Genomic DNA, 15,949 nt, shown 5'->3' with positions numbered 1-15,949 from the left:
CCAATAAAACTAGATTTTATGTTACAGTTATTTAGTATTTCCAGCACACCTTTGTACTTATTACCAAACAAGCATTGGCTGCAAATTTGATTTCAATCTTGTGCTCTGATTTCATTGGTTTTATGACAACAGGCAACCTTAAATAATGAAAAGTACAACCAAGTGTTTAGTAATTAGCAAATACAGGAGGCACACATGCAGACAAACATATGTAAGTGCACGCACAAGCACATTGCGTAATGGTGTGCAGGGGGAAAGACATATTCCACATAAACAAGCCCGGTCGTGCCTGATGGAGTATATAGTCATACTGCCTAATCCTATTTTTAGTCCCCGGTGATCAGACTGTGTCGTAGTCGATAGTATGCAGCTTTTCTAGAGTGTTTGGACCTGAACCCGACAGAAGTAATTGTCAAACTACACGTACAGGTCGGTCAACCTTCTCCGGTAGTGCCACAGTACAAACATCTGTATGATATCATTTTTGGGAAGTTCTCCATTGTGTATTTCTTCTAGATTGTCTGATCAGTTCTGTGGGTCCAGGATTTGTATAAAACCTGACTCTCGCTGTGAGTGCATCATCTAATTGTTTTGTGCACTAGAGACCATCCCTGCGTGGCCTGGAGTGGCCTCAGCAAGACCATCCCAGTTCTCTTGTTTTTCCCTGAAGCTGCTGTTGCAAAAGATGTGAACATCTGCTCCACTGGAGGTACACTACACTTTGTTGAAGCTACACCCATGAGTATGAGAAAAGTATTTCATCATTTCAAAGTTTGAAAGCTCAAATGAAAATGTTGTTTACCGTAGAGCGCTATAATATGGCCTTCAAGATTGTCCGCACAGAGAGTCGCCTGGTACGAGGACTACTCACCAATCATGGATTCCACGAGGTAACGTTCTGTGCTAAATTATGCACATTTAAAAGATTTACCTATATTTTGCAAAAGCTAAAGCTGTGTGTCTTTGCGGCACATAGTGATATACCTCTCGGCTGTGTAGCATAGCAGATAGTTGGGGTTGTTTTTTTATTCCATTGACTAATAACGCCAATGTCAAAGCCCTGGAATGCCCCCGTGGTAAGAAAATGACCTCAAAAGCATTCGTCCTGTTTCACGAGGGCACACGATCCCCATTATTGCTCTTTCCAAACAGTTACAATTAATTCCCATTTTATTTCTTTTCAATGCTTCTTGACTTCCGTGAACCCATCATCAAAGGCAGAGGGTCCACCACGGCCGCGGCCAAGCCAAAACTTTAATAAGCTTTTACTGCAAACATCTGGACTCCGAGCAGCCGTTTGGATTCTGCTTCCTAACGAATCGGAATAAAACAAAACAAAGCCGGCTTTCCTTTTTGTGATCGTTTCTGAAGAGCCGGCTGTATTTCTCCAGGTAGTCCGTTGGTAGTGTCTTACTGCTTGTTAGACTTAATTAAAGTGAGCCGTCATATGTGATGCACATTAGAATATAATACTGCTGTAATAAGGTAATAACACTGAATCTAAATAATTTGCTTCCTCATGCCAAGTGAGGTCAATCGTTTCGTCTGTTTTTTGTTTTCTTCAGGTTCACCCGAACAGCAACGACTTTAACCTCATGTGGACAGGATCTCACCTCAAGCCTTACATACTACGCAGCCTTCAGGATTTTCAGAAGGTCAACCACTTTCCAAGGTAATAATAGAGTTGTGTGAGTGTGTTGGCCGTGTTATAAATATCAGCAGTGACTGAGCCATTCAAAGCCCGTCAGTTCAGGCGATGTGTTTGTTGGCTTCCACTGCAAAGCGCATTTGGTTTGGGCCGCTGCCTCTCTGATGCGCGGGGCGATCCATCGCAGTTACACGTGCGTGCATTCGGTGTTCTGTCAGTGTCGAAGCTCTCAAAACCAGAAGGTCCTGCTCATTCACAGGTCGTATGAATTGACGCGCAAAGACCGTCTGTATAAGAACATCCAGCGGATGCAGCAGACTCACGGCTTCAAAAACTTCCACATTGTTCCTCAGACCTTTGTGCTTCCCTCCGAGTACCAGGAATTCTGCAGTAAGAAGCATCCCACATGATCTTGTTTGTCCAAGTGCACCTCTCTTTATGAGATGTCCATTCCAAACTAAATACGTTTTGTTTTCTCTTTGAATCTCTCCTCGTCCTTCATGCTTCGACCTCAGATTGTTTTGCAAAGGACAAAGGACCCTGGATCATAAAACCAGTGGCATCTTCAAGAGGGCGAGGCATCTACTTGGTCAGCAATGTGAGTGATTATCACCTTTTAATGCAGACGTTCATGACACAGTATTTTATTGTCCTCCTCCAACTATTTGAGAGACTTTTAGCATCCTCCAAATGACATCAGGACTGTAACTTTTCACTTGTATAATCCATTATTCTGCTTATTTTGGGTTCTTCATAACATCAAAAAGTTGAGAAAAAAAAGCATTTCCCAGAGCATAAGACTCTGTAACAACTGAAATTCAGTTTACTTAGTTTTAAAACGGAAAAAAACAGTAATTCCTCACATTGAGAAGGTGAATTCAGAGGCAGTTTGACTTTTGACTATACGACTAATGATGAATTCTATACTTTGACATCTGGGTTGGTTTGCTCATGTACTGTCTGGTTAGGGGGGGGGAAGAGTGATACCACTCACATCTCTGTAGCATCACTTTCAGGCTACATCCAGCAGATGTTTGTCTTATGTTAGCACAGGCTGGACTCAGAGGGTAACTCATCTTTAAGCAAAGCTAAGCTAACCAAATATTTTAAAATTTGAAGACAGATTGGTAATAATGTAAGACCTTGTGGGAGTTAACTATAAGCATCCTTACTTTAGAGAAATACTGTGTGAACTGAAAAAGTCAGCTGTCCAGATGTTATTTGTGTGTGTGTGTGGAGCGGTGTGCAGATACAGCTGTCTTTGAAATAAGTATCGACCAGAGTTTCAGACATTAATAAGCTCTGTGTGGAGTAAGTTACACTCTTCCAAGGCTCGGACTTTTTGGAGGAGCTCAACAAGGTTCTCACTCTCGGAAAAAAGCACATGCACAATCCTTCTCCTTCTCAGGCATTTTATGAAACAGTGGAAAGAATGTCCGAGTGATATTCGGAGAGAGGAAAGAAATACGTTCATTATTTTGGTTCGGGTTTTCTCTGAACTGTAGCCAGCGCTGAGGCTACCCCCACCCTCCCTCCACCCTCCCCCGCATCCTTCCCCTTCTCCGTCCCATCTCAACTTCCCCACCTGCAACACATTTCAACCTCATAAATGACCCATCTCCCACCACCGGATTGTGTTTTTATAGGCTGTTTCGGATCGTTGACCCGCTACGGACAGCGTCGTTGCCGTCTCCGGCTATTCTTGTTGATTCTTTGATGTTAATGGTTTACAGCAGAGTCACATCATCTATTCGGCATTCCGGCGCTGTATGTGAATGAATATACAGTATGGAGGCGTGTGAAACGTCTGCCAAAGAAATATTCCTCACGCTTTTCTATTGAGAGACGGAGATGAAGTTTCTTGAGTCACACTTCATCACTTTGGTAGATAACAGAGACGATTGGTTGTTGAGTCAATTAAATAAATTGACCCTCCGTATCGACCGCATCAAGGTGACGTTGTGTTAACCATATTGTCTTTTATTGGTTTCTGTTTGTCATCTGCAGCCGAATCAGATTTTAATGGACGAGAACATCTTGGTGTCTCGCTATATTAATAACCCACTACTAATAGACGGTGAGTCACCTCCTCGCCACTTCTTCCTTTGTAAGGATTTCGGTCCGGCGTTGTGAATAACCAGCGTGGATGACTAACCCCCCCTACCCCCCCCTTTCTTTTGCTTTGTTTTGCAGAGTTCAAGTTCGATGTGCGGTTGTACGTGTTAGTAACATCGTACGATCCGGTCCTCGTCTACGTGTATGAGGAGGGCCTGGCCAGGTGAGCAGTGCGGGGGGGGGGGTTATTACAGCTCTTTGGGGTCGAATACACTGGACAGCACAATCGATATTCTTCTTTAAAACTGTTGCCTCCATATTGGTTGATGTTTATTTTCCTAGGTTTGATTTCTGAGGAAAATAGATCAAAACATATAAACAGTGTGAGGAGTTTAAAGTCAAGTGTTTGGCAGACACCGCCTGCTGCTCCTTCCACGTCCAGAAGAGGGCAGCCTTCACTTCTCCCACCAGCCGCTGTGGAGCGCGCAAGGGGACCGTGCAACAAAGCGCTCTATTGTTCCAGTTGTGCAACGTGCTCATCAAAAAGTGACCGATTGTGCCGATGTCCAAAGGGGATATCTTTGTGTAACCGACCTGTCTTTATTGGATGCACTTATTTTCAGCGAGACTTCTATAAAAAAGAAAATAAGGCTATTGTCAAGCGCAGGTAGGCGAGGAGAGGCGAGGCGGTTTACGCCCCCCCCCCCCCCCCCCATAGAGCTGCGTGCTGCAAACTGATCGCTGCCGGCCTCCTGCTTGCTGCCTTCATTATCAACCGTGGTCAATGAATCACGGCCCAAACCTGAACGTTGCTTTTATCTCTTGACATTCCACCGGCTTGTGTTGGTATTCAGGTACGCTCTGCGTGCCAAGGAATTCTCAGTACTGCACATGTGGCATCCACTCCTCCCAAACACTGCCAGAAGCTAATCTCTATCCAAAGTGCTCCCCCCCCAACCCCCTCACACACCCCTGCCTCCCTTCATTCAGTGCAGTGTCAGCCTTATGTGATGTGAAATTGTTGGATGACAGAATCTTTTTTTCATCTTCTGCTTCTTCTTTCTTGCACAAATAAATGCCTGTTTGTCTGCAGATTTGCCACCGTGAAGTATGACCAGACTTCAAAGAACATCAAGAACACGTTCATGCACCTCACCAACTACAGCGTGAACAAAAAGAGCAGCGATTATGTCAGGTAACTGTCGTCGCTGGATGGTCTCATCCTTTTGTTGGGAAACGGCGTTTGAAGTGCGTTCGCTTCCTTTCAGTTGCGATGACCCTGAAGTTGAGGATTATGGGAACAAGTGGAGTATGAGTGCAGTGCTGAGGTATTTGAAGCAGGAGGGGAAGGACACCACATGTGAGTCAAACCTTTATTTCATTCCCTTGCTCGCCCCTTACGTCTGTCCCTTTTTTGTTTATGCATCCATGCGAAACTGTTACTAAATAAATAATACTAAAAAGAATGCACTCTGACCTGCTGCTTGTTTTTTCTCCTTTAGAATCATGTAAAAAAAAAGATTAAGACACAACATAAGAATCCTGTGCGAGGAAGTCATCTCTTCCTTTCTGTGTATTCCAGTGCTGATGCGACAGGTGGAGGACCTGGTCATTAAATCGGTACTGAGTGCTGAGCTGCAGATAGCCAACGCCTGCAGGACGTACGTTCCCCACAAAACCAACTGCTTTGGTAATCATTTCAATTTCTTCTTCACATGCGTTTGACCTCAACGAAACAAAAAGCAATCTAGTCTGCCAAAGTTGAACCTAAATCTGCACTGATGGGGGGAGGGGGGCAACTGTAGAACAGGGCCGGGTTTGACCGTTCCATCCCAGCTCTGCCAGCTATTATGTGACAATGTGTCCTTGGCAAAGACACTCAACCCCAAATTGGTCCTGTAGGCTGTTCCTGGTACGATTAGGTGAGAACGATTAGTTGGAGTTCTGATGGGCAGGTGTGATGATGTCATGTAGTGTTCAAGTCCAACACACACACACACACACTACCCCACCTGGCACGTTCCCTTTCAGTTTAACCTTCATTGTCCGGCGGCTCCTCTGTAGTATTTCTACGCTGTCGCCCTTCCGGCCCGCTGCTGCCCTCCGACCGGCTGCCGCGTCGCGGAGGGTTGACGGTCTGAGGCAGGAATTCGCTGCCTCCTCCCCGTTGCGATTCAGGTCTGCCTGATTTCGGCTGACTGTTTTCTTGGCCGCTCATGCCTAGCGCTGGGCTCGTGTGAACTCCATTTCGGAGCCATTACCCGTGTTAGTGTTGGCCCTAATTGTCTGCGCTCTCTCTGGCGGTCTCTCTGAGATTTGGGGTTTGAGGGCGAGCTGCGTTGGCCAAGCCTCCCTCAACACCGCTGTCTCTTTTTCCTCTTCGCCTCGCTGTTTCTGTTTGTTTATGATTCTCCCTCTGCTGCTCACACTCTCTTTCACCTCTCAGATGTTAGGAAAAATAGGAGAATTTGCAGTTTTGACAGGCTTCTGTAGACATAATAGCCCCCGCGGCCTGGTGGTTGTTGGGGCTGTATGGGGGCGCGGCGGCGTGGACTCACATCACATCAGGCGGCCGCCTGCATAAAGATGCTATCTGCACTCGGAGCATAACTGCTAGGTCGGATAACCACATTAGTCCGGGGTGTGAATGTTGACCACGCAGGTGTTTACGGGGGGGGAATGTGGCTCACCGTGCCCCCACCTGGCTCTCACACACATGTGTTAGACATGAAGAAACAACCAGATGGCACATAGCTGGTGGAATGGAAAAAACAAGTTTGGTCTTACTTTTATATCCGTTCACCCGTCCAGGTAGACCTGGGTTATTTGTTTATACACATTCCCTTCTCCCAATTGCAAAAATGCTTTATGGAATGTTTTAGTAATAAGCTTACGAATGAGAGCACGCATCCTTTGTGCAGGACATTGTGAAGAGACAATTAGGTTCCACACTTTTCCCTCAGACATATGATACACTGTGAGCATGTCCATTACTACTTCAACTCTATCACTTTACTATTGAGTTGCGTGTACTTTTGTTGTCTTCAGATGGCCCCAAGCAAGTTAATTACAGCACTCATAGTTCTGTCTGGAGGATTAAGTTTCCAAAAACAGACACTGACGGTTCCAGAGGACCACCCTCATCTTCCCTCTGTTCATCTGTTTCTCCCAGTGTGGTCATGTTGCACGTGTGCGTGTGTGCGCCCGCAGTATTATTGTAGAGGCATGCAGCAACCGGTGTGAAGCACGCGTTTTACAAATACACAGGTCTGCATAAGCTGCAGGGAGTTCAGTCGAGCATCTCGGCCGGCTTGTTTTTTGTCTTTTAAACAAAAACCCACCCAAACCGCCGAGGAGTCGGGTTCAGCCTCAGCACCCTTCCTGGAGCTGCACGTATCCCCACTACTTTCCCAGTCCTCCTGCAACCTAGAATACACTCAGCATTCACTCAGCGCCTCGACAGCTGCCTGTAATTGTAGGTAAAACGGTTAAAGTGTGCCGATAGAGGCGAGCCATTGTTTTGAGTTTTATTACGGTCTTTTGCTTGACTGGAAAAGAGCCTTGCGAGGCCGTAAAGCACATTACAATCTTAATTTACCGCAAATTGTTCCCCGCCATTTTACTGTCTATTAATGGCTTTAATATTAAGTTTATGGCTTTCCAATGGGATTTTTTCCCATTGCGCCAATTGCATATCCGTATCTAAACGGGCACACGGCAACAAAACTTTATAGCTCCGTAATGTCTCATGTGGGGAAGAAACAAAAACAAAGGATTCTTCATTTTACGCTGGTGAGAAGGGAGTGTGTGTGCGTGGGTGGGGTTGGGAGGAGAGGGGGGAGGGAGGAGGGGGGAGAAAATGCCACCCATGCGGCTGCTCACCACTGCCGTGTGATTAATGGACAGCCTTTCTGCTGAGGGATGCTGATTACGAGATGTTTTGACTGAGATCTGATTAGCCAAGCCAAAGGCCTATTTTATTACACGCAGAACATTCCACTTGCTGGTCCTGTGTTCCACCGAACGCCGCCGTCTGTGGGCCACTCTCCCTGCTTTACATCTGTCACATGCTCCCACACTTGAGCAGCGTTGACAGCGTTGTCTCTGCTGTATAATTCATCACCGTAAGGCCACAGAGTGTCCTCTCAGCCCCCCCCACTCCCCCCTCCCTCCGTGTTTGTGGCTCCAACCTGCTCCCTGGAACGACACTTAATTCCCCTGCGATATGATTGCGAGAGTAAACCGATAGTCCTCGCCAACGAATAAAACACACACCAGACGAAAATGTCTCCACGTTGCCGTTGTTGTGGGCCAACCGGCTGCATGGCCGTGGGTGGGGGGCGGGTGGGGGGGATTATTGTCTTTGGGCGTCTGTCTCTGGTGTGGTGAAGTTTCCAGCAGCGCCCATCCAATAACATGTAAAAAAAGCTCTTCATCATCCCTTTGCTCTGTCACGTTTGCTCTCATCCTCCCTCTTTGATGGGTGTGATGTGGATGTTCGCCGCCTCCGCTCTCCTTGTCTGTGATGCCTGTTGTGGTTCTTGCGGGCACACTTACCAGCACCACCCCCCCTGCCCCCCCCACCCCAACCCACCCCAGCCTAGCAGCGGTCGGGCCAAAGATAAACGTGTCTAGCAGTGGGCGGCATGGCAGGCTCGCGGGGCAGAAGCGGTGTCTGCTCCTAATTGGGCGGGAAAACGAGCGGCACATGGAGCCTGCCTGTCGGAGGGCTGGTGAGGCGGTGTAACACCACCCCCTCCACCCCCCCCAGTTTTCCTCCGTTGTTGTGGTGCCACGAGTGAGGCACGACACGTCTCCAACCCGTTTTATTCCAGCGCTCTCTGTTCCCTGGGAACTAATGCCTAATGCTTTATGCGCGCGCTAAGCGGCTAGAACGGCATGAACCCACGAGTGGAAAATGAGATCTCGGTGCTCCGCTCGCTGCTCGAGGGGGTCCCGTCCGTCCTCGGGAGTTAAAGACGTTAAAGATGGCGGCGTCGGCTTCGGTTGCTGCTCTTGGCTCAGTGGCGTTCGGCAAACCTCGTTCAGTTCCATCATGAAAATGCAGTTTGCAGCTACACCAATTTGGACCTCATGAAGCTACCAGATCTCGATCCCCTGGCTCATGTAATGTAGCCCCAAGGACGGAATCCAATACGCCTTTTTGCCAACTTGTCTCAATGCAGATGTTGAAAGATGAGTTGGGACTAAAAAAACATCAAATCAATGTTTTAAGGAGCGATTTATTATTACTTTTTAATAAACTTAGGGGACTCACAGGAGACAGATGATGATAAAAAGGGCGGTAGAGAATGGTCAAATGTGGAAAAATCCTGGATCGTAAATGTCCCATAATGCATTTCCCTAGTGTCTTCAGTTTGAAATCCATGCTCCAAATATATAAAGACCAAATATACATATATATATATATATTTATGCATTTTCAAGCAAACTACTTCATATTTACGAGGCATTATCACGCGGGTGACAATTTGTTTCACAGATATCGACAGTAAATAATGCATACATAAATCCTTTTAACTGGCCTTGTTAGACTAGAATTGCATAGCGGAACAACATCGCCCCTTTCTCGCTGCCACCGGCACTGACCTGACAAACAGTGGTGGTTATGGCCGCTACTCGGCCCACTCTATTCTTTTAAGTGCCATTACCATGATTTTTCCCCTGGCTCCATGGTTGAGTTTTGCCGCTACGCCTGTAAAATGTTGTGGTTTTTCTGCACGCTGCTGCTTGGGCCGGCGGGTCGTTGGCTCGCGCGGTGACACTCCCCAGAGCAGTGTGGGGCTTTTTCACAGGCCAGCTCTGCCTCTGTGAGCCATGCATATATATATATATATATATATATATATATATATATCAGTCAGTGAAACAAGAGGGAAAATTGAATAGAGTAGAATAAAATGGATGAAAAATTTGTCACGAAACTTTCTCACCACATCTTTTATTGTGTCACCAGGGCGAAAGCTTTTTCTGGTACCCTTAAGTGTGCCCTCCTACTGGTTAATATGTGGTGACAACATGTAGACTGCTTAACCTTACCAGTCATAAGAAAATGATTGACCGTTTTTAAATGTTCAAAGCCACAATGGGTTTTTGATCCTTTGATTTCAGTGATCAGACCTCAGAGGTTCATTTTGTGTTTCCCTCTGTAGAGCTGTATGGTTTTGACGTGCTCATTGACTCCGACCTGAAACCCTGGTTGTTAGAGGTGAACCTTTCTCCCTCCCTGGCCTGGTGAGTGACACTGTCTCAATAATTCTATTCTTTGCTTTTGGGGTTTTGCGGAGGAATGTCTCTGAAACCATTTATTTCACCACACCAACCAAGAGCACGTCAGTACTTTGCCACACTGGAGGAGACGACATTCACACCCTGTGAAAGCACACCCTCGACCCTCGGGCCAAAAGTACTAAAAGATAAATGTTAAGTCGGCGTAGCAGTCAGTTAAGGTCATATAATAGATCTGCATTTTCTTAACTCCATCTATGTGTTTTGATTTTTTTTGTTTTTGTTACCTTTTTAAAAATAAATCTACTCGTTTACAGTGATGCGCCCTTGGATCTGAAGATAAAGGCCAGCATGATTGCAGACATGTTTTCACTCGTGGGTGAGTGCATGCTGAAACAATGACTATACACAACTTGCATGTGGGTGATTGCACTGCATATTGAGTTCATGTGAATTCTCTGCTTACAATTAACAAAGTTCACCAAACAACTAGAACCCTTTAGAATTAGTGAATCTCTTACAAGATATATTATTGACCCCCACGTAGTTGAAAGAGTTGGATAATTCTTGGGTGGACGCATCAAATGTATTCCATGTTTGAACTACATGATTGCATTTGAAATAATAGTAAATATACTATATTTCAGTAACCGACATTACTAAATAATAAAATGAGTAACGTGGATTTGAATAGTTAAAAACACAAGTAGTTATTTTACTTGAAGGACAATTATTTATTAATCATTGCAATATGATGTAATCGGGATGAAGATGTTCAGTTTGGAAAAGCTGAAATAAAATGAACAGCGTTGTAATTATGCAGGATTTTCTTTGCCAACCGAATGAAAGCGGCCTCACTTGTAACCGTCATGTTTCAGTGGAGACGGTTAACTATTGTTTAAAGCTCATTGTTTTTGTTCATTCCACTCGTTTGAATTTGTCTAAACTGCCAATAATAACTGTAAAGCTCCACTGTTGAGAGAAGAAACCGCAGACATTAATTAACATCGAATGACTCGCGGACAAAACTCTCCACAAAGGCCGTCGTTGTTTTGGAGACATTAAGCTTTCATGAGAAACTAGACCTGACGTGTCAAACTAAAGCAATTTTTCACATGGCGATACAAAAAAAAAAAAAAAGCCTGGCCCATTGCAGAGATAAATGCTGTTTACACAGCATTGTTTGTAGTAGGGAATGTTTCTGTTATGTATCCTCCCTACTTATTAAATGCTCATGCAGAAGAACAGCTTAAAATATATTTTAACATGTAAGATCAAATCAACATGAAAATAACACCATGAGTGCATACAGAAGTTTGCTACAACTACACAGCTTTCACATCGCTTGATTGATACACTTCATCCTTGTTATGTATCCTTACTAGCAATCATGGGACGATTGGAGCACAGTGATTTCCAGGTATACATCTGAACTGGCACTGAACCATTAAATCTGCCTGTGGTCTCCTGAGGACGTTTAATAGCTAATGTGTGTCCGTGTGAGAGCGCGTGTATCTCAGCCTCGTCCACGCTGTGGCTGGAAACCCTCCCCTCTCGCTCATTAAATGAAAGAGCAGAATCATAAATTGCCAGTTATCTTTGGACTGAGATGCTACCGCGGGTCGGGGGGAGATCGGGGGGAGGGGGGGTGAGCAGTGGCATGTAAAACATAGCCCATCTATTATGTACCAAACAAACTAAGGCGCTGTTGGATGATAACACTTGGGCCGCATCCCAGACCTGTAAATAATGACAGCATTCCATTAGCATTCATTTTCCGCCTGTGTGGAGCTGTCAGTGTCGCCGATGTTTGTAATAATTGCTGTGTTTAGGAAAGCGCAGAGGCCTGATTCTTACCTGGCGGCTTGAGGTAGAACAAATAGCCTCAAGCTCCAAGCTGTCAATGGACTCAATTCACTCCACCGTGATTGCAGGATGCAACATAAACATAATTCTTTAACATTTGATGTTTACCTCTGGTTAGCCTTGAGGGAGCGTGGGAATTAGTAAACACCAGCTCATGGATTTAAATCTTACTGAGTGGGTGGGAACGTCGTTGTGGGAAAAAGGAATCACCCCGACCCGTATGGACCGCCACTAGCATTGAAATGTCTTGAGCTCTGTATATCCTAACCGGTGTCACCATTAGAAAAGCATGTCGTTTGCCCAGGAGTAAAAAGTTAAAGGAGCAGTTTGTCTATTTTCCCTCTGGCAGAGAGTCAGCTGGCGTGATCGGTACCTGTCTCCCGCCTGTCTAGCCAACACTCGGTTAGCATAGCCTAAGAAAAGGTCTGATAACAAGGGGGACACAGCCAGCCTGGTTCTGTCCGACAGTGAGAAAATACCAAAAATACACTGAATAGCAGCAAATCAAAGTCTAATTATGAGGGGAACTAACTGTTTTCGATGTGGTTTCCTGGCAACTGCTCTGAGACAAGAAATAGTCTGACATGTAATTTCGTGTCGTAATTTCCGTAAATCGTTTGAATTGGTTTTCTACTTTAGTATTTCTAAGTACCAATCAAACAAGTTATTACATGATAAAGTGCAAAGTGTCTGGGAGGCAGCTTCTGTTACCTCTGGACAAAGACAGCCGAGCTGCCTTTGTGCTAAACTAAGCTAACCAGATGGTGGCTGTAGCTTTAAATTCAACATACCGATGTGAGAGTGACATCAATCCTCTCATATAACTCTGGGGAAGAAAGTAAATCAGCGTATTTCACAAACCATCAGGCAATTCTGTGTGTGGTCATTGGTTCACATCAGGGGACTGCGGTTTGTCAGTATATCAAAGCATGCGTCTCTGACCGAGATGGATATTGTTAAAGATATATTTGATTTTAATGTAATTTAATGTCTTGGTTTCCCGTGCTGTACTTTGGTCTTCTTGCACTAACATTCAAGATCTGATGCAATACGTGAAGTTCAAGGGAATGAGTAACATGTTTAAGATCTGATGTCATTGATAAAGCCCCTTGTGGCTCTACTGTGTCCCCGCAGGCTTTGTGTGTCACGACCCCCTATTGAGACCACCACGGTCTGACCGAGTCCCCCTGGACCCCAGCCTCAAGCACCCAGCAGCCCAAAGGACGCAGGTACTGGACTCACACACACACACACACACACACACACACAGCAAAGCGATGAGCCAAGTGTTGGACTCATTCACCCTTCCTTGTGAAACATTCCCATGCTTGTCTTCATCTGCGTGTTGCTTACAGTACATTCCTGCCACTATCATCAAGCTCTTCTTCCACCCTAATGGGAAATTCACTGTAATGCAAAACAACTGCTACGCTGTTTGATCGACGTCCGTTTGTAAAAGCTACTCTCTGTGGCTCTTTGTTTTATCATTTCTAATCAAGTGACTAATGCTCTCTCCAGGCCTTGTGGCCTAATGATGCCACAACACACTTGGCTGCTTTCCCCTCGACTACTGCACCCAGTTTTGGCGCAGGATCTGCAGCAGAGAGATTACTAAATCAGACAGATTTCTGCTGTCTCTATGGGGCTTTCATAAGATTAAACAGTGATGCTGATGCTCAAACACACAACTCAATGTCTTCACCCAATGCCTCTTGGAAACCAGTCACTGCACACAGCAAAGTAGTGAGTTTTATTCAGACTCAGACATCATTTTTTCTCCTCTTTTGCCTTTGCAATTCCATGATGCCTGCAACGTTACCGGTAAGAAATTGCTTACTGCTTTTTCCTTATTTGATTATGTGGCTTCACTATTTCTCATAGCGACGGACAGTCTGATCGATTGCTAATGCTGCATTGAACAGAATTCTCATTACATTAGCAACGTGGCCTTAAGTAGGCAAGTGGTTTAAGTGCTGCAATGCAACACTTGGCCCAAAACTCGCAGACTCTGATGGACCGAGTTACTCAGACATCGCTAAAGCAAGCCCGACACTAAATCACAGAGGCTTGCCCAACTCTGGGGCCCTTCGCTCTGATTAGGAGCAACAGATTTCTTTTTTTAAGGATTAGGCCATGTCACTTTTTGGCTGCCTTTGTACCCCCCCCCCTCCCACCACAGCTGGGTCAGGCAAATTAAATATGATCCCCCCTGCTATTTAGATGATAAATTCTGTGCGTGATCCTGTGGGGTTGTGCCCCTTCGCCGGGCCCAAGTTCCAACCTGCATGCCAGACCTGTCAGTCACAGCCTGGTAGCCAGGGAGGCCCATGTGTAACACTCAATTCATGTGACAGGAAGAAAAGAAAAGAGGTTAGTTACAGAAGCTGTAACAGAAAATGTAAGAAGCGGGACTACTCTTACAACCTTTTTGAAAAGCTTGAATTGATGAAAAATTAATTTCGGAGAAGATAGCACAGTAGTAGTAGTAGTAGTAGTAGTGTTAGGCCCTAGTGGTCGGCATTAGTTGATTTCGTCCCCCCTCTTCTCCCCCTGTAGCGCCAGAGGCCCGCTGCAGCTAGTAACGCAGACGGGTCGAAAGACAAGCTCGACAAACAAGGACAAGGAGACAGCACGTTGAGCTTGACAGCAGAAGAGGTAAGGCCTCCGAAATGCTCGCGGTTGACATGAAGTGCCGGATTTTGCTGGTGCGAACACGTAACGGGGACCTGAAAGCACAGTAACTGTTGTATTCTTTCACTGACATAGATCAAAGTGCTCCGGAGGATAAAGGAAGAGGACGAGAGACGGGGAGGCTTCGTCAGGATCTTCCCCACCGCAGAAACTTGGGAGCGCTACGGGTGAGCTGAGCAAAGAAGACACACCTGTAATCCCAGAGGGATGCTCGTCTATGAGTTTACTCGTCATCGATGCTGTCTTAAAACGAGTGGAGATCCATCGCTCCCTTAGCTGCAGTGAAATTTCAAAAGCATATTGGTCGGCATTCTGGGTGAATTATTGGAGCATTCAACGGGGGGCTTCTTCCAGAGCAGCTATATCACAGAAGCCTAATTTTTAACACATTTGCTGCAAATAATGAGGCCGAGGCTCATTGGGGCTTCTGCCTTTATGACCATTGTAACTTGCTCATTATCTTCCTTTCTCAGTGGATATCTGGAGTCTAAGACTTCGATGAACTACATGTTGGCAAACAGACTTTTCCATGGAAGGTAAGCTTTTCCATTGTGGTTGGGATTTAGTCTCTCCATCGCTCTGTGGAAACGGTTGGATTCTAAGTGCCATATTTGTTTGGTTCAGATTGGGTAGGTGAGAAGAGCAGCAGAACAGACGTTGCACAGTCAACTTTTCCAGCACGCGCCCAATGTCTATGTGGCTTTTGGGGGCAAGAGGGGAAAGACAATTATAGATAAACTTTGTATTTTTTTTAAAACCACATTTGGTTGTTATAAGCCAACATGCATTTATGTTATTTGAATCAGCATTGGTTTATAGTTGAAGCAGTTTTTATCGCTTTCAACTATTTTGCAGTATTTTCTGGAGATTTGGCCACAAACTGAGCCAGTTTTTTTTCATATTTTTCAGGTTGCAAGATGAAAGATATGTTTGTTGCAACGTGACCTTGGTTTATTTTGTGATTGTCATTTTCATAGTTTGTCCTGTCAGCTTCTAGACGAGCTACTCAACAACAACTCTTTCTCAGAAACTACGAGTTCACCACAGTCGCTCTGCTTCGTAATTGTTGATGATGCGCATATATATCATTTATAGTTGTTGCTATTGTGATGACATGTCTTGCTCTGCCAGGAATGTCAGCGGGAATATGCAGCTGAGGGCGGAGGCCGTCCACGGATGTCACGATGTCCAGTACGAGAGGAAGCTGCTGTCCCTGGATTCACGGAAGAGGAGACAGCGCCACCCGACCGATCGCTCTGCTGCGGACAAGAAGAAATCCGGTAGGACGCCCTCACTTTAGGAAACAACTTGTGCAAGTGGGACCAAAACACACGCCAATGCATTTTTGTTTCCTGTAAATAATTCTCCTGTGTCATGGTAAGGTTTGGCCAAATATGACTTTGTATGAGTTCACTTTTGAGGTTCCGTGTGTATTTTATC

General features: G+C 45.4%; 1 protein-coding gene across 3 annotated transcripts in view; it reads left to right on the top strand.

Annotated features, from left to right (window-relative positions):
• Positions 1 to 15,949, top strand: part of ttll5 (tubulin tyrosine ligase-like family, member 5) — a 37,712-nt gene that overhangs the window by 1,182 nt on the left and 20,581 nt on the right. For 2 of the 3 annotated variants that reach the window (XR_013452803.1, XM_040199147.2), the window contains exons 3-19: positions 603 to 709; positions 808 to 890; positions 1,566 to 1,672; positions 1,908 to 2,038; positions 2,164 to 2,246; positions 3,656 to 3,725; positions 3,842 to 3,926; positions 4,797 to 4,898; positions 4,972 to 5,063; positions 5,286 to 5,393; positions 9,877 to 9,958; positions 10,270 to 10,331; positions 12,953 to 13,047; positions 14,375 to 14,473; positions 14,585 to 14,676; positions 14,983 to 15,045; positions 15,641 to 15,789. Coding sequence is in view for 2 of the 3 variants with exons in the window: in XM_040199147.2 (XP_040055081.2) it covers positions 603 to 709; positions 808 to 890; positions 1,566 to 1,672; positions 1,908 to 2,038; positions 2,164 to 2,246; positions 3,656 to 3,725; positions 3,842 to 3,926; positions 4,797 to 4,898; positions 4,972 to 5,063; positions 5,286 to 5,393; positions 9,877 to 9,958; positions 10,270 to 10,331; positions 12,953 to 13,047; positions 14,375 to 14,473; positions 14,585 to 14,676; positions 14,983 to 15,045; positions 15,641 to 15,789 (1,610 nt within the window). In the remaining variant the exon portion in view is untranslated. The remainder of the gene's footprint in view (positions 1 to 602; positions 710 to 807; positions 891 to 1,565; positions 1,673 to 1,907; positions 2,039 to 2,163; positions 2,247 to 3,655; positions 3,726 to 3,841; positions 3,927 to 4,796; positions 4,899 to 4,971; positions 5,064 to 5,285; positions 5,394 to 9,876; positions 9,959 to 10,269; positions 10,332 to 12,952; positions 13,048 to 14,374; positions 14,474 to 14,584; positions 14,677 to 14,982; positions 15,046 to 15,640; positions 15,790 to 15,949) is intronic. The other variant, XM_040199149.2, reaches the window with a different exon arrangement.

This window comes from Gasterosteus aculeatus, chromosome 15 (genome assembly GCF_964276395.1).
Source record: "Gasterosteus aculeatus chromosome 15, fGasAcu3.hap1.1, whole genome shotgun sequence".
NCBI lineage: Eukaryota > Metazoa > Chordata > Actinopteri > Perciformes > Gasterosteidae > Gasterosteus > Gasterosteus aculeatus.
Note: the sequence above shows the minus strand (reverse complement) of the source record. Positions and strands in the feature narration are given on the sequence as shown.